Source organism: Oryx dammah, unplaced genomic scaffold (genome assembly GCF_014754425.2).
Source record: "Oryx dammah isolate SB20612 unplaced genomic scaffold, SCBI_Odam_1.1 HiC_scaffold_27, whole genome shotgun sequence".
Taxonomy (NCBI): domain Eukaryota; kingdom Metazoa; phylum Chordata; class Mammalia; order Artiodactyla; family Bovidae; genus Oryx; species Oryx dammah.
This window is the reverse complement of record NW_024070211.1, coordinates 28156100-28184007: the sequence shown is the minus strand read 5'-3', so window position 1 is coordinate 28184007 and position 27908 is coordinate 28156100. Positions and strand designations below refer to the sequence as shown.

At 49.2% G+C, this 27908-nt stretch overlaps 1 protein-coding gene and 1 pseudogene across 4 annotated transcripts; one reads left to right on the top strand and one right to left on the bottom strand.

Moving 5' to 3' along the window:
* Nucleotides 1-39: 39 nt before the first annotated feature.
* Nucleotides 40-13186, bottom strand: LOC120854097 (annotated as a pseudogene).
* On the top strand, nt 11603-27807 carry LOC120854324 (serine/threonine kinase 11 interacting protein). 4 transcript variants are annotated; one of them, XR_005718956.1, is made up of 25 exons: nt 11603-13245; nt 15970-16175; nt 16382-16456; nt 16739-16834; nt 17222-17329; nt 17454-17525; nt 18556-18682; nt 18950-19053; nt 19169-19264; nt 19514-19555; nt 19736-19882; nt 20059-20143; nt 20689-20994; nt 21157-21362; nt 21667-21783; nt 21881-22055; nt 22537-22590; nt 23653-23883; nt 23972-24075; nt 25015-25112; nt 25211-25389; nt 25503-25678; nt 25885-25955; nt 26453-26700; nt 27379-27807. XR_005718956.1 is itself a non-coding variant. In XM_040228236.1 (25 exons), the coding sequence occupies exons 1-25, from the start codon at nt 13185-13187 to the stop codon at nt 27526-27528; spliced, it is 3240 nt and encodes a 1079-aa protein (XP_040084170.1). In that variant the 5' UTR covers nt 11609-13184; the 3' UTR covers nt 27529-27807. The 4 variants fall into 4 exon arrangements, 3 of the variants coding, with proteins under 3 accessions (XP_040084170.1, XP_040084171.1, XP_040084172.1); XM_040228236.1 differs by having other exon boundaries at nt 11609-13245; nt 25597-25678; XM_040228237.1 differs by lacking the exon at nt 22537-22590 and having other exon boundaries at nt 11611-13245; nt 25597-25678.
* Nucleotides 27808-27908: the final 101 nt, after the last annotated feature.

Below are 27908 nucleotides of genomic sequence, written 5' to 3'. Positions count from 1 at the left end.
TTCTAAGAAGCTGGAAAGGCCAGGAACTGATTTTTTCCTTCAAGCCTCCTGAAAGGAAAGCAGCACTGCTGTCACCTTGATTTTAGCTCAGGGAGACCCATATCAGACTTCTAACCTAAGGAATTGTAGGGTGATTAATCTGTGTTCTTTTAAGCCACCAAACTTGTGATGCTCTGTTATGGCAGTTAACAGAAGACTAACCAGAAATAGTGACCAAAGATGAAGTGGCGTCTGGGAAGAAGAAAAGCTTTTCTCTGCTTCCTGATGTAGTCTGTCTCATCCAGGAAATACTTGGCTCCAGCAGAATTTCAAATATTTATGTGGATCATTCTTTAGATTCAGTATGATTGATGAATAATACATTCCTGAATTTCTACACTAGTTTTGTCTTGGAGTAGAATATATTCTGGGTTGAAAAGTTAGAATGAAAGTGAAGAAGTGAAAGTTGCTCAGTCATGTCCGGCTCTTTGCGACCCCATGGAGTTCTCCAGGTCAGAATACTGGAGTGGGTAGCCTTTCCCTTCTCCAGGGATCTTCCCAACCCAGGGATCGAACCCAGGTCTCTCACATTGCAGGTGAGAGACCTGTGGTCTCTCACATTACCTGCTGAGCCACCAGGGAAGCCCAATATATATGTGTGTCCCCTAGAAAAATGTGTTCAATGAATAAATGAGTGTGATCAAGACAGGCTCTGAAAAAGACTGTAATTACTCGATTTTCAAGGGCTGTTTAGGGACTTTCTTGGTGGTCCAGTGATAAAGAATTGCCTTCTAATGCAGGGGATGTGGGTTCAATCCTTAGTTGGGGAACTAAGATCCCACATTGTGTGGGGCAACAAGGCCTGTGTGCTGTAACTAGAGAGCCCGCACACCAGGAAGAGCCCATGAGCCACAACAAAACCCTGCACAGCCATAAATAACTAAACAGAATGTTGCTTAACACATCTTTCCAAGGATTACTGACCTTAATGTCTTTGTGTATCTAGTTTATGATGGTCATGGCTTTACATGTAACAATGCCAAGTTGTATTTTTTTAATCTTGGTAATATATAGTTAAATCAATGTTAAAAGATGCATAATATCTTAATAGGAGAAATAATTACTGAATGATCAAACTAGTTCAAATCAGAATATAAATACTTTTCAGTATATATCACAAAAAAACTTGTTTTGACAAAAAGATTTCTTAATGGCTATTGGTCAAAACATTATAGAGAGACTTCAATGCAAATTCTAACCAAATGTTTTATCAAAAGGGGTTTTGTTCATTTTTTGCCCCTGCAAACAAATATTGTTACATTAACACTGAGCTTGTAACAAACTGGTTTGCCTGGATGTTTAAAAGTTTCAACATAAACCAGCCCTGCAAACTGGAACATATTTATCTCAAGACCTCTTCCTGGTCCAAATGTATCTATACTAAGGCTGGAAGATAGAATAACAATAAAACCAAAATGCATCTGGAAAGTAATAAAAATAATTTGATTGCTCTTATGCTGGAAGTATTTTTCTTATTAATACAGCACACCATCCTTCTAATTTGCTACTGCTTGGATAGGAATAATATTATTTTAGTTGCTGGAGTACCAAGGCATGAAGAATTATCTGTTTCTTGTTGACTCTCTGGAAATGAATGCCAAGAATAAGTAAAAAGTTGCAAATTCAGGACAGAGTGTACAATAAAGTCTGGAACATCCAGGATCCTGGGTGTAGTGTTGAATCTTTGTATCAAATGACTCTCATTGGCTGGAATTTTTGTTATTGGCACTGAATTTTTAAGAGGAACAACTGCATTAAGTACTGACTTCTTTTCTGGGGGGAAGGTGTATTAATGATTTCAGGAGTAAGGCTTCCAAGTTTTTGCTTTATCTCCTAAAAGCCTTGAATCTTATTCTAGATTATATGTATTACTGATCTTGATACTCCTCTATACCCAAGTTCACGTGGCCACTCTGAACCAGTTGCAGAAGCTCCAGAGGAATTTCTTTTGAAATCTTCTGGCAGCAATGCCAGTTTTTACAGATAGCTAATAAACACTGTCTTGATGACAGTGAAAGAGGAGAGCGAAAAAGTTGGCTTAAAGCTCAACATTCAGAAAACAAAGATCATGGCATCCGGTCCCATCACTTCATGGGAAATAGATGGGGAAACAGTGGAAACAGTGTCAGACTTTATTTTTTTTGTGCTCCAAAATCACTGCAGATGGTGACTGCAGCCATGAAATTAAAAGACGCTTACTCCTTGGAAGAAAAGTTATGACCAACCTAGATAGCATATTCAAAAGCAGAGACATTACTTTCCCGACTAAGGTCCGTCTAGTCAAGGCTATGGGTTTTCCTGTGGCCATGTATGTATGTGAGAGTTGGACTGTGAAGAAGGCTGAGTGCCGAAGAATTGATGCTTTTGAACTGTAGTGTTGGAGAAGACTCTTGAGAGTCCCTTGGACTGCAAGGAGATCCAACCAGTCCATTCTGAAGGAGATCAACCCTGGGATTTCTTTGGAAGGAATGATGCTAAAGCTGAAACTCCAGTATTTTGGCCACCTCATGAGAAGAGTTGACTCATTGGAAAAGACTCTGATGCTGGGAGGGATTGGGGGCAGGAGGAGAAAGGGACGACCGAGGATGAGATGGCTGGATGGCATCATGGACTCGATGGACATGAGTCTGAGTGAACTCCGGGAGATGGTGATGAACAGGGAGGCCTGGTGTGCTGTGATTTATGGGGTCGCAAAGAGTCGGACACGACTGAGCGACGAACTGAACTGAACTGAATAAACACACAAAAAGATGTTAAACATCACTCATTATTAGAGAAATGCAAATCAAAACCACAATGAGGTATCACCCTCCCTTACGCAGGTCAGAACGCCATCATCAAAAAATCTACAAACAATAAACGCTGGAGAGGGTATGGAGAAAAGGAAATCCTCCTGTACTGTTGGTGGGAATGTAAATTGATACAGCCCTATGGAGAATAATATGGAGATTTCTAAAAAAACTAGGAATAAAACTACCAGATGACCCTGCAATCCCATTATCTGGCATATACAATGAGAAAACCATAATCGAAAAAGACACAGGTATCCCAGTGTTCATCGCAGCACTATTTACAACATCTAGGACAGGTACCACACAATTGCACTCATCTCACATGCTAGTAAAATAATGCTCAAAATTCTCCAAGCCAAGCTTCAGCAATACGTGAACCATGAACTTCCAGATGTTCAAGCTGGTTTTAGAAAAGGCAGAGGAACCAGAGATCAAATTGCCAACATCCGCTGGATCATCAAAAAAGCAAGAGAGTTCCAGAAAAACATCTATTTCTGCTTTATTGACTATGCCAAAGCCTTTGACTGTGTGGATCACAATAAACTGTGGAAAATTCTGAAAGAGATGGGAATACCAGACCACCTGACCTGCCTCTTGAGAAATCTGTATGCAGGTCAGGAAGCAACAGTTAGAACTGGACATGGAACAACAGACTGGTTCCAAATAGGAAAAGGAGTATGTCAAGGCTGTCTATTGTCACCCTGCTTATTTAACTTCTATGAAGAGTACATCATGAGAAATTCTGGGCTGGAAGAAGCACAAGCTGGAATCAAGATTGCTGGAAGAAATCTCAATAACCTCGGATATGCAGATGACACCACCCTTATGGCAGAAAGTGAAGAGGAACTAAAGAACCTCTTGATGAAAGAGAAAAGAGGAGAGTGAAAAAGTTGGCTTAAAGCTCAACATTCAGAAAATGAAGATCATGGCCTCTGGTCCCATCACTTCATGGGAAATAGATGGGGAAACAGTGGAAACAGTGTCAGACTTTATTTTGGGGGGCTCCAAAATCATTGCAGATGGTGATTGCAGCCATGAAATTAAAAGACGCTTACTCCTTGGAAGGAAAGTTATGACCAACCTAGAGAGCATATTCAAAAGCAGAGACATTACTTTGCCAACAAAGGTCCGTCTAGTCAAGGCTATGGTTTTTCCAGTAGTCATGTATGAATGTGAGAGTTGGACTGTGAAGAAAGCTGAGTGCCGAAGAATTGATGCTTTTGAACTGTGGTGTTAGAGAGGACTCTTGTGAGTCCCTTGGGACTGCAAGGAGATCCAACCAGTCCATCCTAAAGGAGATCAGTCCTGGGTGTTCATTGGAAGGAATGATGCTAAAGCTGAAACTCCAGTACTTTGGCCACCTCATGAAAAGAGTTGACTCATTGGAAAAGACTCTGATGCTGGGAGGGATTGGAGGCAGGAGGAAAAGGGGACGATAGAGGATGAGATGGCTGGAATCACGGACTCGATGGACATGGGTTTGAGTGAACTCTGGGAGTTGGTGATGGACAGGGAGGCCTGGTGTGCTGCGATTCATGGGGTTGCAAAGAGTCAGACATGACTGAGTGACCGAACTGAACTTAGGACAGGTAAGCTGCTTAGATGGCCATCAACAGATGAAGGGATAAGAAGTTGTGGTACATATAATACAATGGAATATTACTCAGTCATAAAAAGGAACACAGTTGAGTCAGTTCTAATGAGGTGGATGGACACAGAGTCCATTATACAGAGTGAAGCAAGTCAGAAAGAAAAATACAAATATCATATATTAAAGCATATACATGGAATCTAGAAAGATGGTACTGATTAACCTATTTGCAGGGCAGCAGTGGAGATGCAGACATAGAGAACAGGCTTGAGGGCACATTGTAGGAAGGAGAGGGTGGGACGAACAGAGAGAGTAGCATCGAAACATGTACATTACCATATGAAAAATTATATACCCAGTGGAAATTTGCTGCATGACACAAGGAGCTCAAATCTGGTGCTCTGAGACAATCTAGAGGGGTGGGATGGGGTTGGAGGTGGGAAGGAGATTCAAGAGGGAGGGGATATATGCTGATGTACAGCGGAAACCAACACAATATTGTAAAGCAATTATCAGTCAATTAAAAATAAATGAATAAAATAATGCCAGTTTAAAGGATTTATAATATTAGTTGCTGAATTTCAGGCATACATGCAAAGACAGTTACCTTCTCGTAACGGACTTCAGAAATCAAACATTTGTTCGGTCATTGTAAGGACTCAATTCTCCATCAAATAAATTGAAGCTGCTGCTTCACAGTTTAAGCAGAATCTAACATCTGGCTGCTGATTTTCTCCATTGATGTATTCAGATCACTTACAAAAGGAATGACCCAATCTCTATCCTCCACCTATAGATGACTTACATTTCTCATGACCCAAAGCTCCTGAGGCTTCACTCAGCGAGGCAGTCCCATGTTCCCTTGCCTCTTTAGCTTATTCACAATTTTCGCAGTAGAAAGTTGAATTATATGTAATCCCCTGTATCCATGTTCACTTGAATAGAACCTTAACAATGAAATGATGTGGTGACGGAATGATGTGGTCGTCAGCTCCTTAAGTGAATGTTTTCCTCAGTAGTGGGGAAAAGTCTGTGGGCTCTTAAAGACTTAACTTTAGGTCTATCAGATTTGGAAGATTTGCATTTCACTTTGTCTTTATACTGTTCTGCTAATTTATTTCTTGATAAATCATCGCTTTGGTTGTTTTCAGGTTTCCTGGCAAGATCTTCATACTTTTAATAAATTCTGCAAATTCTGTGCTTGTGCGGGCCACAGCTCTGAAGACTTCCTTTCCTACTCTTTGGCAAGGTGCTGCCTTCACCATCTGCCACCAGCTCCTGGCTTCTTATCCTTTTAATGTTTCTCCCCACACCCTTCCCCCCACCCCCATTTTGTCCTACTCTTTAGTTTGAGAGGGCTTCCCTGACAGCTCAGTTGTTAAAGAATCCACCTGCAATGCAGGAGACCCTGGTTTGATTCCTGGTCTGGGAAGTTCTTTAGTTTGAATAAATTTACTGAAGTCTTTGCTGACCATTGCTTTTTGCCTTTTTCTTGGGCTCATTTTTCTTAGTATTGACCTACCTTATTATTTATTTCAGAGTAAGTCTGTAGGTGATAAACTTTCTGAGTCCTTTGCAACAGAAAAAGTCTTTTTATTTTTGCACTTGAATGATGATGGTTGGGCTGTGGGTATAACTCTAGAGTCAAAGATTTTTTCCTCTGAATTTTGAAAAATTCTGCTTCTTGTATCCTGGTTTTCAATGAGACTTAATGCTCATATGATTCTCATACTTTTGTACTTCATCTATCTTTTCCCCCCCATCGGAAATTTTCAAGATTTCCTCCTTACCACGCATCTGAAATTGTGTCACACTAAATCTCATGTTAATTTGTAAAAGGGATCCTAATTGGCATTTGATGGGACCTTTCAAACTGAAGATTCATGTTTGTTTGTTTTTCTTCATTTCTAGGATATTTTGTTCCTTTGTGTATAATTTCTTTTCATATTCTTTCTATTGTCTCCTTCAGAGCCTTATTATTAGCTGATGTTGAAAGTGTTAGATCAATCCTCTGGGTATCTTAGTTAAAAAAAAAAACAACAAAACTTTGTATATTTGGTGTTGAGCTATGTGCTGAAAAAACACATATTTGCTCAGTTCTTCTGGTCACACATGTATCCTTTACCTGAGCTTACTCTGATCACTCTTTTGAGGATTTTTGTTGCTTCATAATCATGTTCAATTTTTCAGTTGATAAGAAAAAGTCAGTGTGATATCTTTTTCCACCCAAGAATGTTATAATTCTTCTAAAAGTCTTGTTTTCACTCTATGATTTATTTCACTGCATGAAAGTTCCTCTATGCACTGCTGTCTCTTTTAAGATGCTTTCTCCCAATGTTTGGTAATTATTAGTTGGAAGCTCCTCCTTTACCTCAGATTCCTGTATGACTGTACACTCTTTAGCAAAAGGGGTATGAGATAATGTCATGGTATACATCATCATCTTGTCAGTTACTGTGGGCAGGGGCATATACTCAGAGGTAGGATTGTTGGGGAGAAGGCAATGGCACCCTACTCCAGTACTCTTGCCTGGAGAATCCCATGGATGGAGGAGCCTGGTGGGCTGCAGTCCCTGGGGTCGCTAAGAGTCGGACACGACTGAGCGACTTCACTTTGACTTTTCACTTTCATGCAATGGAGAAGGAAATGGCAACCCACTCCAGTGTTCTTGCCTGGAGAATCCCAGGGATGGGGGAGCCTGGTGGGCTGCCGTCTCTGGGGTCGCACAGAGTCGGACACGACTGAAGCGATTTAGCAGCAGCAGCAGCAGGATGTTTTGGCAGCTCATCTTCCACAATCAGGTGCTCCCTTTTCCTCCTTTATGTCAGCAGCCACCAAGAACACTGTCCTTTTTCTCCATCTGATGATCTTCTATCCATCCACTGCTCCCGCCTGAAGGCATATACTCCTGCTGGAATTTCGTGGCCCCAGGAGACCAGAAGGGAGAGCATGTGTGGAGTGGCTGACAGGCTGCAGCATGCTGAATAATCAGTGCTCTGTTGATGACTCCTGAGGCCAGGAGCTCCCAGGATCCGCCCTCTCTGGGCACGGCATGCTCTTGCCACTGTTTTCAGCTCCTGCGGCCGTTGATTGTTATGCACATTTGGGACTGTGATCTTCCTGTCTGTCCAGTTTCCATTTGCCATCCTTCTTTCCCGGACTCCTCATGGTTTCTGGCCCACTAAGGGCCCTCCTTGTTATCCAGGGTGATTATGAATTTATTTACCTATTTGTATATGTTTTCTGTTATTTCTAACTATCTGGGATGAGAGGGAGAGACTGCAGCAGGAATTCAGTTTCCCATATCACTATTTCCCATATCATTATCTCTACTATAACATGCATCACGGCTGTGATAGGCAACATAATGGCCCCTCCCCCCAAAGAAGTCTATGTCTTAATTCCCAGAATCTGGGCAAATGTTACATGTACACGCTAATAATTTTACACAATGTTATATGTCAAATTTATTCAATTAAAAATGTTATGTTATATGGCAAGGGAGAATTAAGATTGTAGATGGAACTGAAGTTGTAAATCAACTGACCACAGAATAAGATTATTTTGGAGCACCCAGGTGAGTCCAGTGTAATCACAATGATCCTTTTTAAATGGAGAAGAGGGAATCAGAAGGGTCAGTGTCAAGAGTGATGTGATGTGAAAAAGACTCAATCATTGCTGGCTGCGAAGATGGAAGGGGGCTGCCCGCCAGGGATGCAGGCAACTGGAAAAGACAAGAAAACAGATTTTTCCCCTGGAACCTCCAGAAAGTAACAAAGCCCCGAGGACACTTTAATTTTTAGCCCAGTGAGATCCATTTTGGACTCCTGATCTTCACAGTTATAAGCTAATAAACATGTGTTGCTTCAAGCAACTGTTTGGTGTCATTTATTACAGAAATGATAGGAAGCACATACAATGTTGAGATGTGATTGGTGGATTCTCTCTTCCGTCACACTGCCGGCTCTTGAGAACAAGAGCCGCACTGTTGTCATCTATATCTACCCGCAATGCAGCACAGAATCTGGCACATAGTCAGGGCTCAGTAAATACTGATCGAATGAATGAAAGAGTGCTCTAAGTTTGAGGTTCTACAAAAGCTCTGAGATTCCAAAGCAGGCTCTGCCTTTCCCCTTTCCTCGGTCCTGGAGACCCTAAGCTCTCTGATCTCACTTGTCTTAGTTTCACTTTGCAGGTTTTTATTGCTATTCTATTTGCAGCTTCTTCCCTTGCTGTGTACCATTTCTTTCCTCTCTCCAGCCTTGCATGTAGGCAGAACTGAGATGGCAGACATTTGTCACATGTGTACCTGTCTTTGTCAACAGGTCTTGTATGGGTTATGCCTGAAACAGTGACTTTTTGTCCGCTTTCTTCTCTTCTCCATAGCTGCCTCCACTCTCATCTCCTATCTGGCTTTTGCTGTTTTCCCATGAGCTTGAACAGTGAATGTAGTTCTCATACCATCTTTTCCTTTTTGTGTTCTGAATTAAATCCAAGGTCAATCTTTTTATAGTCCTTCTTAGCCCTCTTTTCAGATGATTCCATGGGCTGCTGGATAGATAGTGAAAATAAGTAAAGGCACTATCAGGTGACCTCAGGTTTACTATAAAGCCACTCAGGGAATCCCTCAGTGTACTTTGTGCAGAACTGCAACTCCTCCTGGGCTGGGTGAGCATGGCTGCTGCTGGGTCACTGAAACATTATTTTGCAGCTTCTCAGCCAGCTGTTCCTTCTCAGGCTTTGGCTGATTTTGCATTGAACTTGGCTTCTGCCTTTCCAGCTTTCCCTCTGTGCACCTAACATTCAGTCTCTCCTGTAACCAGGCAGGATGGGCTTGCTTAGTTGTGGTCCAACACAGAGTTCTCAAGCCAGATCTCCTCCAATACTGCTGATTTGTCCCGTATGTTTGATGGTGGTGACTCTTTCAGTTTCTGGACCAGTCTTTTGTGGCTCAGTCTGGGAGCGGAGCCAAGAGACATGATATGTGGTTCTAACATAGACTGCCTCTGACCACTGAATTCTGGGGCTGTGGGTGCCAGGCACACAGACTACTAGTACAAACTCTTTTACCAAAATCTACTTTTGGAGATTAATATCTGCACCTCTTCATTCCCTTCCATATTCCCCCAACCCTTGCCTTTCCACTCCACGAAGATACCTAGTTGACAAAAGAAAGCATCCAGTTTCACCCTTTCTACCCACAATGCAATTTCAAGTGTGAAATTTTCATTACGAAGGAATCCTTAGGTTTCGGTCATCTGATCTGCTGCAGGAGGCTGCTGCACCAGAGTGGTGAGGTCCAGGTCAGAGATGATGAGGCTCACGTCCTAAAGATGAACTATTACTTCTGTTCCCCCATGGGCAACAGTCCAGGGGATTGCACGCTCCAAGGCTGCAGAAACAAACAAGCACTGGACCAGGATGGTGAGGTTTACATTCTCTGGTGGCTGATTTTGTCATTCTTGTATGAAGATACCTTTCCTTCCTTCTCTCCTTCCTTGCTGCCTAAGCTAGTCACCAGCAAAACTTCCTTTACCCCTTTAGTAACAAGCATTTTGCGGATGCTACCCCAGGGAACTTGAGGTGTCAGGGAAGCTAGCAGTGAAAGCTGCTTATAGCTCACTTTCCTCCTCACACAATAATATGGAGATGAAACCTGATGCACATTTCTGATTTTAGGTGGAGTGTGATTCCTGTGGCATAAAACTCAGAAGGGTGTTTGTAAATTAAGAGCATAATGTCATAGCATTTCTTTGAGAAACATAATTTCATTCATGATAATATGGAAAAGTCCCTGATGCTGGGAAAGACTGAGAGCAAAAGAATGGGGCAACAGAGGATGAGATGGTTAGAAGGCATCACTGACTCAGTGGAAACTCAGGAAGGTAATGAAGTACAGGGAAGCCTGGTATGCTGCAGCTTTTGGGGTGCAAAGAGTCAGACATGACTTACCAACTGAACAATATGCAATTATGCAGTAGCAAGGCCTGTATATTATTTTCTAAGGATAATTTTTTTGAAATGACATTGCATGTTTTTTAAATTAAGATAATAATTCTTTAAGAGGTGAATTTGAACTTCAAACTTTAAACAGTCCTTAGAGTTAATTTTTAAAACAATGTTTAGCTCTTTGATCCTCCTGGAATTTAATTTGTGTGATATAAGGTTAGGAACTTAAGTTTTTTTCAGATGGAAAGCTAGTTGTTCCAAAACTATGGAACAACTTTTTTATACCATTAAAGTCAATTGGAGAGGAAATGGCAACCCACTCCAGGATTCTTGCCTGGAGAATGCCATGGACAGAGGAGCCTGGCAGGCTACAGTCCATGGGGTGGCAAATTGGTAATGACTTAGCGACTAAAAAGAGAGAGTAAAAAAAAAAATTGCCATGTAATCTTAGTTGTTTCTGTTGATATTTGTCTATCTCTTTGTCAGTATCATGCTGCTTTGGTTATTGTGGCTTCACAGGTCACTCTGCTATCTGGTAGGGCATGGCCCCTCTAAGTGCCTCTTGTTCTATTTTCTCCTCAAAGTTTCTTGGCAGTGCTCATATGTTTAGTCTTCCAGAGGAATTTTAGAATCAACTTGTTGAGTTCCAATTAAATTGACATCGGTATAATATTGAATCTTTTCATTAGAACATGTTATCTTTTCAATTACTTAGGTCATTTCTAATGTCCTTAAAATTCTCTGGTTTTCTTCATATAGATATTGCATATTTCTCAAAATATAGGTGTATGCCGTCTTTTTTTTTCTGTTATGGTAAAAAGGTAATTTTTTTCCGTTTAAGACTTTTAAGTTTTGCAAAGGTTTTGTCTTAGTCCAGGTCCTTATGGCAGCACTTTACACTCTAACTTAGAGGGAAAAAAGGGAGTCGGGTGGGGTGGGGAGAATTCATTGGAAGGTGGCCAAGGCCTCCCCTCCAGGCAAGGGCAAAAAGGGGAATGGGCCTCACAGAGGGCTGGGGGGAAAAAAGCTGCTTAGTCTCTAGTTGCTGCTTCTATCAGGAGCTATTTTCTTCTTCCAGTTAAGCTTTCTTTGCTGCTCTTTGCTCCCACTTTTACATTCAAGAGGATGCAAAACAAATCTGGTGGGGGGTGGGGGTGGGGCTAGGGAACTTGGGGTCGGGGGTGGTGGCTACCCATATGAATGGTGAAAAACTCTGTGGGCTGGAGAGGCACCCCTGAAATTGATTTCAAAGCACTGCAGTGTCAGAAACATCAAAACAATCTGTCTCTCCTTGTCTGAAAAGGTTAAAATTAGCAGTAGCCCTATGGGAGAACCCACTCCCTAGTTCCAGCCACTCCCTAGTTCCAGGCCCTTGATAAACTGGGACTGACAATCATCACCTTTATGGGATTAATAATCAACAAAAATATATTGAGGTCCCACTGTTACTTTATATTTGTATCCTGCTTTGCTGTTCATGATGTGCTTCCTTAGTCTGTTTCACTTCTTTTAGGCTCTGGGTTCATGTCACATATAGTATGCCATAGTCGCAAAGTTGTGTGCTTTAGACGCATAAGTTGCCATTTCAATTATTTTGTCTTCAGAAAAGAAGATCCTTCAAATTTTGTAACTCGGAATAAAAATGACTATGACCTTATTCCTATTCTCAACTGGCCTACCACTAATTTTAAAAATAAATCAGAAGATTGGCCATTACATTAAAAAAAAACAAAACCCTCCCTAAAAACAAGAAATTCTGTTAAGAGGCATTACTCGTTAATTCTGTAGTCGACGTCTGTATTTGACTAGGACCAGGTGAAAGCTACAATGGGAACTCGGCAGTCTCGGAGCTATCGGTTACTAATTGAATGACGTTCCCAAGTAACACAGGCTTTTGTGAATCTATTTTCACATTTTCAAACTCGAAACAATAACTTTTAAATTCAAGTGTTAGGAGTCGAAACAAAGGAAAAATAAAGGACGTGGTGCACGTGGAGCGTTACGAAGCTAATGTGAGAGGATGATATTCACGAAGGAAAAAGAAAAGCGAGTCTGGATGAAGATGAAGGAAAAACGGTCGAAGGGACCCCAGAAATGGCGCCTCCGCCACCCCCAGCTCTTTCACACAGATGTGAAAAAACTGCCTCCCATGGCGGACACGCTCTCCTTTAACTGAAAAAGGAGTGTTCGGATGAAGTGTTTGGATAAGTCTTTTCCTCAGTAACAGAAAACTCCTTTTCTCTCAACTTTGCTTCCCCGCCCAGTCTGCAAACAAGGAGTCAGATTTTCCTAACTGACCCAGAGCGGCCCCAGCCGAGCTCAGTGGCTGTGTCAGGCCTTGCGGGGCCCACAGAGGGGCAGGAACGGCGGAGGCCCAGCTTGGGATTGGGGTCTGGGCTCAGGCAGCTGAGAGGCGAATGGACCGCCTTCGCCCGAACCAGCGGGCACCACCCCCATTCGACACGTTCGCACGACTTACGGCATAGTTTCCGGCAGCGCAAGGCTTACTTTTCGGCCGTCCCTTCGGAGCGCCTCTCTTCCGGGGCGGGACTTCCTGTCTATTATTGATAGGCGCCCGGCGGTAGAGCTGGTGGGAGGATCACACAGGAAGGTCAGTCTGGCTGGTCAGGCCTAATGCTCTTTGAAAGGGAACCAAAGAGGAGCTCTTTCTCGCCCTCTAGTTTGCCTTTTTTTTTTTTTTTTCCTCCGCGAGGCTTCGGTTTGCGCGGACGTCCTGGCGTTTTGGCACTGCTACCACCTGAAGCTCTTCCGCTTCCTCTTTTCTCTGGCTCCGCCCCCAGCGTCCTGTGGCCATGACGACCGCCCCGCGGGACTCTCTGGTGTGGAAGCTCGCGGGGCTTCTGCGCGAGTCCGGTGAGTGAACTTCCGGTTGGGCTGAGGCTGGGCGAGAGGGGCAACTTCCTACGTTCCAGAGACATGGCTCGTTAGGAGTCATGAGGTTACAGCTGTTTAGGGTCACGAGGGTTTGGGTGTCAAAGAATTAATTTCTCTACTCCTCCCAGAGTTTGTTCGCTTTGTCGCTCTTTGTCTTTGACTGCCTAAACCTTAGCCATCCTTCTAGGCCAAACTTGGGTGCCACTTTTCTTCATGCGTTCTCTGATACTCATAGAGGGGAGTGCTCGTTACTTGGCCGTAAGCCCTTCTAGACCAAGGACTAGTCATAATCGTTGATCTGAGGTGCTAACTTAAAAAAAAGTGTTATTTGGGAAAAATGAGGACTATAGCCCATGAACTAGCATCTCAGATAGCTCTGAGAAACTGCTCCAAAGAGGTAGGGAGTAAGGTCAGTATATATGTGATTTTGGTGGAGGGAGAGTAAATGCTATCAAGCACATATTTTTTTGCAGACCATTTCTGCTAGTGTTGGGGAGCAATTGTCACCACGAAGGATTTTAGTGTTTTTATGAGGAGTGCTAGATGTGAAGAGATACAAGAATTGGGTTCATAATAAAATTGGCTCCTGAAAATATCTAACTATCTGAAGACCTGTGATGCTAGGTTGTTTTCTTTTTTTTTTGTTGTTGTTGTTCCAGAGCACCGAGCTCCTCATTTCTCCTCTCCACCCTAAACTCTTTTCAGGGGATGTCGAGAATCAGCAGCTGCAGTAGCACATGATTTAATCCTTGTAGAGGTGGATGACAAGTGCCAATGGCAAGTTCCAATTTGTAGTTGACAGTGGCAAAGCATGAAGTATAGGATAATTAAAAGCCCCTGGGTTGGAATCCCAGCTCTTTCAAACATGACCAAATTGTTCAATTTTTCTAAGCCTTAGTTCTTCCTCATCAGCAAAATGGGATACTGATTGTACTTAACTGAAAGATTGCTATGGGGATTCATTTTAATTCATATAAAGCATTTTGAACAGTGATTGCATATATAGTAAGCACTCAGAATTGGTGGTAATTATTGTAGTTTCTTTCTTCCGAGCCTAGGCACAGTTGGAGCCATTGTAGTTGTTCAGGAATGGTTGGCCTTAGTTGTAGAAATTCTGGTTGGCTTTGAGAACAGATGGAAATAACAACTTCCTATCAGATTTATGATCTCAATTGAGATTCTTAACTTTTCTGCGCTCCAGTTTCCATATTTGTAAGACGGTATTAACAGTGCTTTTTAGGAGATTTTGGTGAAGTTTAAATGGAGTAACTTATGTCTGGCACATAGTATTCAATGTTAGCTACCTTTCCATCTCTCTGCACTCCTGCTGATGGTATCCATATAGCATTTTTACTTTCTGGCTTATAGTATTAACTGTGCACATGTCTTATCTCCTCTTCTAGACTGGGAGGCTCTTTCGGGGTAGAGAGAGTCCTTGAACCTTGTCTGTATCTGTGCTTACTGTCTAGTACATAGAAAATCCTTCATACAAGGTTGTAGGATTTGATAACTTATTTAGCAAGAATCTGACTTCGTTCCAGAGGTTAGCGCTGATGGGGTGTGTGTGTGTGTGTGAGTCCATGCGCACAGGCACAGAAGTGACTAAAGGTGTAGCAGGAGGGAGAGCGTTGCAGTGATGGAATAGTTTTATATCTTGATTGTGGTAGTAGTTACAGGAACCTACATGTAACAAAATGGCATAGAACTATATGTACACCTTGTCCACAATGCTAATTTCCTGATTTTGTTATTGTACTCCATATAAAATAAAACCATTGGTGGTTACATATAAGGGTATGGGGATCTCTCTGTATTATTTCTGCAAAATCGTTCTAGTCAATCCTTATTTTTTTCCAAGAAACTTAAAAATCTCTGTACCTACCTTGTAGTTTTACCTGTTTATTTTTATTGAAGTATAATTTATTTGCAGTGTTATGCCAAGCTCTGCTGTATAGCAAAGTGACTCAGTTATACACACATATACGGTCTATTCTTTTCCACTGTGGTTTATCACAAAGTATTGCATATAGCTCCCTGCTCTATACAGTAGGACCTTGTAGCTGTGTTTTTTTAGATGCAGTAATGAATACCAGAAGATGCCCTCAAGGACGAGAGAAGGCAGTTTTAACGTGGAGAGCAGTAGCAATACCTTAGTGCTTAAATGAGTGGTTACTTTTTTGGCATGCATATTAGTGTTGTTTGAAAGTTTCTGTAAGTGCACATGTTCCTTGTACAATGAGACAAAGAAATACAGATAAAACTTCTCATTCGCTCTCACATAAAGTGAGTAATTATGGTGAAAAGTTCGGCAGTGGTGCTTGCTGAGAAAGCTTCCTGGAGAAGGTGGGTCTTGAGCTGGGCAGAGTGGAAGGGGGTGTGTCAGAAAATGAGGAAGCTGAGAACCAGTGCTGTTGCCAGCACTGTGAGTATGCCAGGCTCTTTTGAGCAGAAGGCGAAGGGAAATTCAGAAAAGCTGGAGTCTTGTAGTGAAGCAGTCTATCAGGCGGAAAAGTTAGGACGTTTTGAAAGATAGCGGAGAGCCACTGAAGACTTGAGCGAGGAAGAGTGGTGAAGTTTGATCCTGTTGTGGAGAATGTGATTGGGTTATGGATGGGAGTGGTTGTTTCCTGGGGTCATAAGTCTTAGAATAAATGGAAAGAGCCTTTTCTTATGTTCTCCTCTTGTCTGCCCCTATCCCTGTAGGGGATGTGGTGCTGTCTGGCCATAGCACCCTGACCTTGCTGACTGCCACATTGCAGCACCTGAACCACGTATTTGAGCTGCATCTGGGGCCATGGGGCCCTGGCCAGACAGGATTTGTGGCTCTGCCCTCCCACCCCGCTGACTCGCCCATCATCCTCCAGCTTCAGTTCCTCTTTGACGTGCTGCAGAAAACGCTTTCACTCAAGGTTCTGGGATGGGGATGGGGTCGGGGGTACTGAGAGCACAAGAGAAGAGTGGAGGTGGGGCTGGGGGTGTGGCACTCATGCACAAAATCTACAGGGCCCAGACCCAGGTGAGGGGAGAGCTGTGCTTGGCAGCGCTAGGGAAGGGAGGCCAAGGAAGGGGATGTGTGGTGGGCCTCAGTGACCTGAGTAGTTTTTTTTTTTTTTAGCTGGTCCATGTCCCAGGTCTTGGCCTCTCAGGGCCCATCAAAATTTTTCCCTTCAAGTCCCTTCGGCAGCTGGAGGTATGGGGCACTGGGGGATGTTGGTGCACAAAACCTGGCTTGAGCAGACATTTGGGGCAGGGACAGGGAGGTGGCCTCTTGGTGGGGTGTGGGGGGCAGACCGAAGTGGGCTTGTTGCTCTGCAGTGGTGCACCACCTACTCTTCCATTTAAGGCTGCCCTGAACCATAGGTGGCTTTGTCATCATTCCCCTCCTCCCCATTGGGAGGTGGGGATGAGACATCTGTCCTCTGTGAAGCTCAGTCTCCTTCCCTCCCTGCCTCCTTCCCTTCGCTTGCTCCAGCTCCGAGGTGTCCCGCTCCACTGCCTCCGTGGCCTCCGTGGCATCTATTCCCAGCTGGAGACCCTGATCTGCAGCAGGAGCCTCCAGGCCTTAGAGGTAAGGAAGGTCAGGGGCAAGCCCGGCAGCTTTGTCCTGAGGGACATGGAGAACCAAGCTCTGATGTTCCTGCTTCTCTGCAGCCTGCCCTGCCTCCTGCCTCCTGCTGGACAGTGTCTTCACTCCCTCTGCTGTGTTCCCACAGCACTCTGTGCCTGTCTAGTTTATAGTCACACCGAGCATATTGTGTTCGACATTCTCACGTCTGTCTCCCCCGCTGCTCTGTCTGCTCACATTCCTTAGGAAGGGGGCCTTGGGCTTTCTTTAAGTCTGCATCTCCAGACAGAGCCCAGTATATAGTGTGAATGCATGGCCAGGTGACAGAGCGTGGCCTTGGCGTGGTGGGGGACAGAGAGTGGAGGTAATAGCACCCACCTGTCTGTGCAGGAGCTGCTGTCAGCCTGCGGCGGTGACCTCTGCTCTGCCCTGCCCTGGCTGGCTCTGCTGTCTGCTGACTTCAGCTACAATGCCCTGACTGCCTTAGATAGCTCCCTGGTGAGTGAGCCTCAGGAGGGGCTTTGGGAAACTGGGGAACGACAGGGATGGGCCCTTAGGGTGGAGGGCCAGTTGGCTGCCTGGGGACGTCTGATTTCTGCTTCCTGTCCCTATCCCCGCTAAGCGTCTCTTGTCAGCTCTTCGCTTCTTGAACCTGAGCCACAATCAAGTCCAAGACTGCAAGGGCTTCCTGATGGTGAGTATGAACAGCCTGGCTGGGCGGGTGCCACCTGGGCCTCCACTTTGTTCTGCTGAGACCTTCCCTTCCAGACTCCTTTTGCTCCCACCTTGCTCTTGCCTCCCACCTGCCACCGCCCTGCTTCCCCACCCCTACTCCCCATGGAGTCGCATCCTGGGAGGCAGTACTCTTTGGAGGCACAGACTCTGGCGTAAGTGTTCAAACCTCAACTCCTAATCTCTGTGGGACAAATTAGTTAACCTCTCAATTTTTTTATCTGTAAAGTACACATCATAGGAGTACTTACTTTTATAGTATGAAAATGATTGTGAAGAGTACCTGATGTTACTTAGCTCAGGGTCTAGCTCAGTAAAGGCTTTCATGGTGAACTTGAAGAACCTTTTTCCCATGTCTCCCTGTCAGAGATAAAGCTGGATTCTGGTTAAAATGGCAAAAAACTATTGTTGATATTTAATTAGTAGTAAAACTATTTTAATCAGTCATAAGCTTTTCGGTGTGAACTAAACTCCAGTTTGATTTGTGCAGAGGTGAGCATTTTCAAGGGAGCATGAGGCAGTGGGAAGTGGGACAGTGGGGACTTGGGCAGATTCTCTCTTTGACCAAACCCTAGTCGGGTTCCTCTGAAGTGGGGAAAGTGGATGTGTACGAAAAACAGGAAGGGGTGTTCATCCATGGGGACCTGTCTGGTTTGCTAACTGGCTCTTGTCAAAGCCCTATGGAGGCAGAGAGCTGGGCCCTATCTTTCTGCTGTTGTCTGAAGCAAACTAAATCCTTCTGCCACCTTGAGTTTTCCTGGGCAGTGACGTCAGGGGGCTGGGGCTGATCATTCTGGAGCTGTGAGAAACTGGTAGATTTGTTCGCCTTAATGTGGGGGTTGATAGAGGGACAGGTGAAATCATTTGTGCTAAGACTCTGTAGTCTTTGTAGGCCAAGTTTGAGGCTTAGTCAAGAAGAGGATTCAGAGAAGCCTGGCTAGAGTGTGGTCAAGGAGAGACTCTTCGTTACTGCCCCCTCTATCCCCTCCCAGGATTTGTCTGAGCTCTGTCACCTGGACATCTCTTATAACCACCTGCGTTTGGTGCCGAAAGTGGGACCCTCAGGGGCGGCTCTGGGAACCCTGATTCTTCGGGGCAATGAACTCCAGAGCCTGCATGGTGAGTGGGGGAGTGTGCTGGGGCGGGGGAGCAGTCCAGCATGGAAGGGAATGGGGGCGGTATGAGACTCGGGGTGGCCTGGGATCCGTGTGCCTACCAGAGCCTCCTGCGGCCTTCAGACAGGTGTGGGGTGCCCAGGCTGGCCTTTCTGCCGTGCCTTCCCCCAGCACGCCCCCTCCATTCCACTCCACTCCACCCCACCCCACGCCCCTCCACCCTTGCTCAGCCACAGCCTTGCTCACACCTCCCCTCTCATCTCTGCCCCAGGCCTGGAACAGTTGCGGAACCTGCGGCACCTGGATGTGGCCTACAACCTGCTGGAGAGACACAGGGAGCTGGCGCCACTGTGGCTGCTGACAGAGCTGCGCAAGGTGAGGACTGGGGAGCCGGCTTCATGCCCCCCCTCCCCACATGCTGAGTGGGTCAGCCCCCTTCCTCATATAAGGAGGCCCCAGGCCCACCTCAGTCTCCTCTTCCTGTGCCCAGCTCTACCTGGAGGGGAACCCTTTGTGGTTCCACCCTGAGCACCGAGTGGCCACCGCCCGGTACTTGTCGCCCCGTGCCAGGGATACTGCTGCTGGGGTGAGTGGTCTGCCCACGTCTGCTCTGCGTTCCCTTTCTTGCCTAGGCCTCCCTCACCCCTGCGTGCTCTTGTCTTTCCCCACATCCCTTGGTGAGGGACCGAGGCCTCAAACTGCTGCCTTATTATGCCTTTCCCCCTCACTGAAGCTGCTGGTCCTTACAGGACAAGGAGGGCTCCCAAGCCTGGCTAGGGGCTCCCCAGAGTGTGTGCTCCCACTGACTCCGCCCTCCCCTTTTATCTCTGCTCAGTTCCTTCTCGATGGAAAGGCCTTGTCACTGACTGATTTACAGGTTCGTGTGGCGGGAGTGATGGGGCAGAGGTGAAGGGAGGGCGTTAGCCGAGGGAAACAGAGGGGTGTCCAGGAAGGGTCTGTCCGATCAGCTGGAAGGTAGGCCCCATCAGTGAGCATGGGCGGAAGAGGGGTGTGCCCTGGCTCTAACCTCTGTCTCCTTCCTATTATCCCGTACCAGACCTCCACGTCCTCTGGGCTCAGCACCTTGGTACCACCTCCACCCTGGCCAGTGGGGAGTACGATCGAAACTTCTGGTGGCCCTGACTTGAGTGACAGCCCCTCGTCAGGCGGTGTTGTGGCCCAGCCCCGGCTCCACAAGGTGAAGGTAAATGGGGTCCTAGGCTGCCTCATGCCTGGGCCTGGGTGTGTTTACGGGGGCTCTGGGCTACAGAGGTCCTGGGAGTGGTCAGGGCATGTCTTTGCCTGCAGGTGGGTATTCTGGGTGGGTTGGGTGGGAGGCCACTGGCTTTCATAGAACCTGGGGTCCCTCTTGAACCTCAGAGTCGAGTCCGCGTGAGGCGGGCGAGTATCTCGGAACCCAGTGACACCGACCCGGAGCCCCGGACACTGGACCCCTCCCCGGCTGGTGAGTCAGCCCACCCCCAGCACCCAGGCCTCAGTCCCACGCACTCGTCTCCTAGTCGGGAGGACTTCTCTTTTTGGTGGAGTGGAGCATTGTGGGGACCTCGTCGTCCTTCCTGTTTCAGTCTTGGGAAAGGAGAAGAGACTGTTCCTGGGCAGCACTTTCCAAAGGGTTTTTCAGGGAATGTTATCTTTGTTGGATGTCAGCGGGTCAGATAATGAGAGGATCCCGTGGCCCCATCAGTTTGGGAAAAGCTGGGTTAAACTAGAGGACATCTCCCGACCTTAAATGTGCTGCCCTGTCTCTCGAATCTCTCTAAGTGGCAGGCGCTTTGTACTTCTGAGTTGCATGTGACCGCAGTGTCGCATAGAGCTCGCTTCAGCACCTGCTGCTGAAAGGGCAGACTTCTGCTTCCCTCTGAACTGGCTGTCCCCTGCCACCACACCCACTTTTTTACCTCACCCTGAGGAGCACGCCCAGAAGATGGGGTGGCTGGGGGTTGTGGTGGGGCCGGGCTTGCTAAGCCGTGTGCTCCCGCACCTGCCCAGGGTGGTTTGTGCAGCAGCATCGGGAGCTAGAACTCATGAGCAGCTTTCGGGAGCGGTTTGGCTGCGACTGGCTGCAGTATCGGAATCACCTGGAGGCCTCTGCCCTCAACACGCTGTCCCCGGACGCCCTGAGCCCAGGGCCTGTGCCCAGCCCTCCACCCCCTGAGAAGGAGTCTTCACAGGAAGTAGCAGAGGAGGTCTGGCCGGAGCCGGAGCCTCAGGAGGAAGAGGAGCTGGAGAAGCAAGGAGAAGAGCTGGAGAAGCAGGGAGAAGAGGAGGGAGGAGAGGAGCAAAGTGAAGTGGAGGGTGAGCACTTGCTGGCCGCAAGGGAGCCCAGAGCCAGGTGGTGGTCATGTGTCCAGGAGTCAGGAGGGCCCAAGTGTAGGGGTGGACGGCTGCCCCATAGCGAGGGCCAAGTCTTGGCCGCCTCTCCCTTCTTACGATGTCCCACTCTCCGTCTCTCCTCAGTGGAGCTCTGCCGGCCCATGTTGGTGTGTCCCCTGGAGGGGCCTGAGGGCGTGCGGGGCAGGGAGTGCTTTCTCTGGGTCACTACAGGCCACCTGTTTGAGGTGGAACTACAAGCAGCTCGAACCCTGCAACGGCTTGAGCTCCGGAGTCTGGAGGCAGCTGAGATAGAGGCAGAGACCCAGACCCAGAGTGAGCAGGTGCCTGAGGTGAGTGGTAAGGAGCAGAGCTTCTGGAGGGGGTGCTAGGCTTTTTTTTCTGGAACTGACTCTTGACAACCTGGTCAGGCACTGGGCCGGGTGTTTCCCATGCTCTGTCACTGCGCTTGGAGCCAGGGAGGGGCACTAAGGGGGCAGAGGCAGGCCCCGGGCGACTTGGAGGCTTGGCTGAGGGGCAGAGCTCCTGGGCTGCAGCGTGGCTGTCAGCAAAAGCATTTTTGCGGAGTCCAGAGCTATTGTTTCCGTCATGCTCTCAGCATAACCCTAATCCTGCTGACCACCTCTTCCTGTGCAGGGCTCAGATCCACTACCCCAGGGCCCCATCCTAGTTCTCCGCTTCTCCTACATTTGCCCTGACCGGCAGCTGCGTCGCTACGTGGTGCTGGAGCCGGATGCCCAGGCGGCTGTCCAGGTGACGGAACCTAGCGCAGGGCCCAGGCAGCTGGGGGAGGCTGGAAGCCTGAGGACTCGGGTCCTGCTCACGGCTGTGTCCGGTCACCGTGTTTCAGGAGCTGCTAGCTGTGCTGACCCTAGCAGCCACCTCTCAACATCAGCTTGAGGAAGTGGGGGCCCTGCCAGGGGACAGACTCCAGTGTCTGCGCTGTGGCCGTGAGTTCAAGTCAGAGGAGCCCAGGTTGGGGCTGGACAGTGAGGAAGGCTGGAGGCCGCTGTTCCGGAAGACAGGTACCAGCCCTGCCCTTGACCTCAGTGTCCATGCGCCTCCTGCTGCTTCAGGGAAAATGGCTTTGAGCTGGGAGTGTGGAGGGGGAGCCCTAGGGAAGAAAGGAGCGGGGCGGGGCAGGGGGGGCAACTTTTCAGCCTGGAGGAAAAATTAAAACTGTCTGCCTGCCACATTTACAAAAAAAAAACAACATCCTCTTTTTCTCTTAAGTCAGGAAGTACAATCTCTGTAACTGCTTAAACGTACCCATTATTTTTCCATAACTTGGAGCATTTCCCTCCTTTTTAGGGCTACTATTTCAGAAGCCACGTAAAACATAAGAGCACTCCCTGCAGCGCTGGGCTGTCTGGCAGCTGTAGTGGGATGCTGTGTGAGGGGGCTTAGGTTGTCCTTCCCTGACTGACCCTGTGAGTCACTTGAGTAACACTTCATGGCATTTCTTCACATCCTGTTTGTTAAGATGACAGATTTTTTCCATTGCAGACCAGTCAAAAAGCTGTGTCTTTGAAGACATTGAAGAGGAAAAAAATATTCTTGGTAACACCTGCACTGAAATGTTTGATTTTTATTAATCACATTTTTTTTTCTTTTCCTGGCAGTAGCTGGAACTGGGGTTTAAATTTTATTCAGAAATTGAGCCCTCTTCATTCATTCTCCAACCTGAACTTGCCTGGGCAGGTGCAAGCCCAGCAGTAGAGTGTGTATAACAGAAACAGCCCTACCCTGTCCCAGACCCTGTCTGTACTCCAAGGGTCATGTGGTCCTGGCGTCCCTTTGGTGGTGGTGTTAGTCTTGTACATTCCTATGTGCTCTGGTCTCTCTTCATCTGAGCCTCAGTCACCTCGTCTGAGCAAAGAAGAGGATGGACTTGCCCCATGACATGAGGAGATTTCAGTGTGACAGAACAGCACCAGGAACCATGCCTGGCTAGAACCGAGGTCTTCCCCAGCTACGTGGCCTTGGCAGGGCTCATCAGTGACTCCATCTTTGCTTTCCTACTTGCACAATAGGGTCAGGAGAGTTTTGATACAGCTGTCAAAGGGTCTAGCACATTCCAGCATGTCATAGCTGCTCAAAGAGTGTTTCTTATCTCGCCGCTGATCTGTGTCCTGGTTTCTTTACCCAGTTACATTCACTCTTCCTGATGATCCTCTAGGATTGCATCATCCCCGTCTCACAGATGGGGAACCAAGCACAGAGAACCTGGAATTGGACCCTTATCTGTTGTTTTTGGGCTCTCAGACTTCAAGTACATGCTCAGCCCAGGGCTGTGGAAGGGCCTCACAGCAGGGCCTGGGTGGGTGTGGCCCTCTCTGAAAGGGCCTCCTGAAATGAGAAGACAGGTGTATTGAGCTTGTGGGCCTGCTCATCTGTCACTAGGATGGGGAGTGATTGGTCAGCAGTTTGGCCTGCTGAGGGCATCAGGTCGGGTGGGAGCATGGGGAGCGTGTGAAGCTGGAGATGGGGCCCAGGCGAGTCCCAGAGTGGGGAGGGAGTATTGTGAGCAGAGTGGGGCGGGGTCGGGGGGGAGGGATGTTATGTGTGTGTATATGTGTATGTGTGTGTGTGGTTGATGAGCTGTGTTCATCTGCCCTTCAGAATCATCTGCTGTGTGTCCGTACTGTGGTAGTGATCACGTGGTTCTTCTGGCTGTGTCCCCGGGAACCCCCAGTGGGGAGCGGAGACAAGAAGAGCAATCCCCAGTCCTCTCGCAGTCCCCGAGTGCTGTCCACGACGCTCGTGGCCACAGTGACCCCAGCAATGGGGCTGGCAGTGCCCCATCCCAGGCCCTGGCCTCCCATGACCACCACAGTTGGAGCCTCAGCCCACGTGAGTCTAGGCGAACAGAGACAGGTGGTGTTGGGGGAGAGGTGCTTGGGTGGCCTGGGCGGGCTGATGGCCCACCACTCACCCCCAGCCCCTGAGCGCTGCGGCCTCCGCTCCGTGGACCACCGACTCCGGCTCTTCCTAGACGTCGAGGTATTCACCGATGCCCAGGAGGAGTTCCAGTGCTGCCTCAAGGTCTGTGCCAGCCTGGCCCTGCCCTCTGCCCCCCTGCCTGTTTCCAGCACAGCAAACTGTCTGGGCGGTCACTCTGGAGCCACCAGGCCCGGCTTCCAGTTTGAATGCCGGCAGTGACTCTCAGTGTGGCTCTGGACCTGCTCCTTGGTATTTGAGCCTTCGAAGTCTCCCCTGTCCCACGGGGAGGATGCTGCTCACCTCACAGGGTGTGGTGCACACATGGGAGCCGGTGTCTGCGGGCTGTCTGGCGCAGCCTCTGGCCATTGTTGCCACAGATCCCTCTCTGGATCTGTGAGCACTTGCAGGATACCGAGGACCTAGAGTACTGCAGTCTTGCTTTCCATCGTCTCTCCTGGGATGAGGACCAGGCAGCCACGATGAGGTGTGCCTGTGCCAGAATCAGGCTCAGGTCCTTGATAGACATCTGATCCAGCCTGTGCGGGCCTGGGAAGCCTCTCCTTCCTGCAGGATGAATGACCGGAGGGAGAAAAAGAGTGTTCTAGGGAAAGGAGGCAGCAACTGCTCTGAGGCCTGAGAGGAGCTGGTGGGGATAAGTGACTGTGAGCGGCGCAGCCAGGGTGTGGGCAGGGCAGGTGTCCTGAGAGGAGCCTGGAAGCATCATCTGGTGTCTGCCGCCGTAGCTCGGACTTGATCCCAAGGCCTGTGGAGCCTCTGAAGTCTGGGGAGCTGGGGAGTGGCGGTGGGTTTTGTATTTGGGGGCGGCAGTCCTCTCAGAGGGTGGGCTGGAAGGGGCGAGATGGCGGTCAGGGAGACCTGCTCAGAGCCTGATGTGGGTCCAAGTGCAGGCGGGGCTGTGGGCTAGAGAGCGAGGCCGACGGAGGCCAGATGGGTGAGCAGTGTCACCAGGAGCTCGGCCCTCAGTCTGCCGGCCGCCTCCCTAGCCCTCTCTGTTTCTTGCCAACCTCCTCTTCCCCTTAGGTGCCGCTGGCGTTGGCAGGCCACCCCGGGGAATTTCTGTGTCTCGTGGTTGTGTCTGACCAAAGGTTCTACGTGTTGAAGGTGACAGGGGAGATCTGGTGAGTGGGCGGGGCCGCTGCCAGGGAAGGGCCCGGGCCCCCACGCTCTGACTCTGCTCTCACTCTTTCCTGCCACTCTGCCCTCTCCGTCTCCACAGCGGGCCCCCGGCTAGCTGGCTGCAGCCGGCCCTGGCCATTCCCCTGCAGGACCTGCGGCACATAGAGCTGGGCCTGGCGGGACAGAGCCTACGGCTGGAGTGGGCAGCTGGGGCGGGGGCCTGTGTCCTGCTGCCCCGAGAGGCCAAGTGCTGCCGGGCCTTCCTGGAGGAGCTCACTGGTGAGCAGGGGCAGGGGGAGGAGGGAGGCCGGGTCGAGGGGCTGTGGACCGCAGCGCCAAGTGTGGCGCCCGCAGTGAAGACAGATGGGTAACAGGACCCATCCCTCTTGGAAGTTCCGCAGCGCGGAGGATGGGAAGGTGTGGAGAGGTTGGGATGGAAGAGCCGGAGTCGTTGAGGGCTCCCTGTCCCCGGCTGGCTCTGTCCAGATGTCTTGCAGTCCCTGCCCCCCACGCGGAGGAGCAATTTCAGCGCCACGGAGGAGGAGGTGACCCCGAAGCACAGGCTCTGGTGAGTTGAGGAGGGGGCTGAGGCCAGGCTAGGCCCAGATGGCTGCTCGTGGAGCACAGCCCCTCCCTTCACAAGCCCCGGGTGGAGTCCTGAGTGCCCGAGCCTCCTGACCTGGCCCTGCCGCCTTCTCCTCACTCCACCCCCACTGTGGCTCTTCCCACCCTGTGGCTGACTGCTCCTTCCTGGGCCTGCTGCCTTCTCCCCAGGCCACTACTGAAGACAGACTCTTCCTCAGAGCCTCCCGGGTTCTTCTACCTTCGAGCGTTCCTGGTTGAAGGTAAGATCTGGCCCCGGCCTGCCAGCCCTCCAGCGCCCTGGCACCTCTTCGTGCCTTTGTAGTAATTCACAGTGCCGGGATGTGGACTTCCACCCAGTAACAGTCTCAGTGTCCCGGCCTCTCTGGAGGGTCCAGGGCGTGACATTGGGTGTCTCATTGCTCAGGGACCTTTGCTTCGGGGCCCAGGCTTTGTGGGAAGTCTGCCCCGTCCTACCCTTTTGGTGAAGGGGAGAGCGGGTGCATCTTTCTGATGTAGGGGTGGGAGTGGGGCAAGTTCCTTCTTGAGACCCAAGTTCCTTGGGTCTCAGAGGTTTTGGAGGCTAGAGATCCCTGGAGTTTGGGAAAGGGAGGACTGTGGCCCCCAGAGGCACAGGCCGTGCTGTGGCTGCCTCAGTGTGGTCACTCCTCCTCTCCGAAGCAGACTGGGACGCCAGCCCGAGGATCTGGGCTGTTCACGGCCTTCTTCTCTGGGCCTCACTCTGTCTTTTATACCCTAGGACCTGCTGCCTGCCCTGTGTCCCTGTTGCTGACTCTGTCCACCCTGTACCTGTTAGATGAGGACCCTGCAGGGTCCCAGGCAGAGCCCCCTTCTCCAGCAGCATCTGGCGAAGCATCTGAGAAGGCCCCACCCCCCAGGCCAGGCCCCTCAGTGAGCGTCAGGGAGCAGCAGCCCCTCAGCAGCCTGAGCTCTGTGCTGCTGTATCGCGTGGCCCCGAAGGCCCTGCGGCTGGTCTTCTACGACGAGGTGTGGAGCGAATGAGAGGGGTGGGGAGGCGGCGGTGGGGGGCAGTGCGGCAAGTGGGTCTAGGAAGACTAGGATCTGGGCTCTAGGGAACCTAACCATAGGCAGTCATGATGCGGGGATGCAGAGAACAGGGTGCTGGGACCTAGGAGGCGTTGCGGGGTGTGAACAGTAGTGAGGAGGCAGTTACGGGCGGTGGGGACACTGTGTGAGCTCGAAGGCCCTGATGAAGCGGGCGCCACTTGGAGTTTGTGTCTCTTTGGGCCTGTGCACCAGCCTCTACGTGAGGAGGCAGTATGGTTTTTAGCTCAATTACAGTTGAGGACTCTGAGGCTGGGGGTAGGGTGTTAACCAGTGGGCCCAGGTCATAAATGACAGAGCCAGGGACTAAGTCCCAGCGACTCTTTGGAGTTGACCCCAGAACTGACAGTCTGAAAGCAGGGAGGATTAAAGACACAAAGTGGTAAATGAGAAAGCCCTTTTGGGGGGTCATCCATCAGTGCCAATTGGGTTTTGTTTTAAAAGCTCAGAGTCAGGATCTTTTCTGGAGAGAGACAGGCCTGGGGACGAGAAGAGGCCTTGAACCGGGAGGGGCAGTGGGTCCTCCTGAGACCCGCTCCGCTGCCTCCATGCTTGGGCATGGCCCTCGTGTGTCTCACCTCACTGCTGCTTGTATGCCAGGTGTCCCGGCTGGAGAGCTTCTGGGCACTCCGAGTTGTGTGTCCGGAGCAGCTGACGGCCCTGCTGGCCTGGATCCGGAAGCCCTGGGAGGAACTGTTTTCCATTGGACTCCGAACTGTGACCCAGGAGGCTCTGGACCTTGACCAGTGAGGCTGCCGGGCTGGCCCCGCCCCTGCCGTGGAAGCCACGGCTACAGATGTCCTCTCTCCAGACTCTGGCTGCTGACTTGTCTGACCTCTGGGCACTGGCCAGCAAGGCCCCGGATGACCCCCGGCGCACGGGCAGGGTGAGAGGACTAGTCTGGCCTCTAGTTGACCTGGCCCCAGGGGATGGGCCAGGTGGTCAGAAGGAGTGTTTCTCCTGCACTTTTCTCAGGTATCAATAAAGCTGTTTGCATTCCAGATGCCATAGGGGCATCTGGCTGTGTCACTCGTGAGGCCTGCTGCCCCCCGACTTCTTATAGAAACTGCCCTGCCCGTGGCTCTCCCATAATGGACCAGCCAGGCAACCTCATTTGAACTGCGACACCA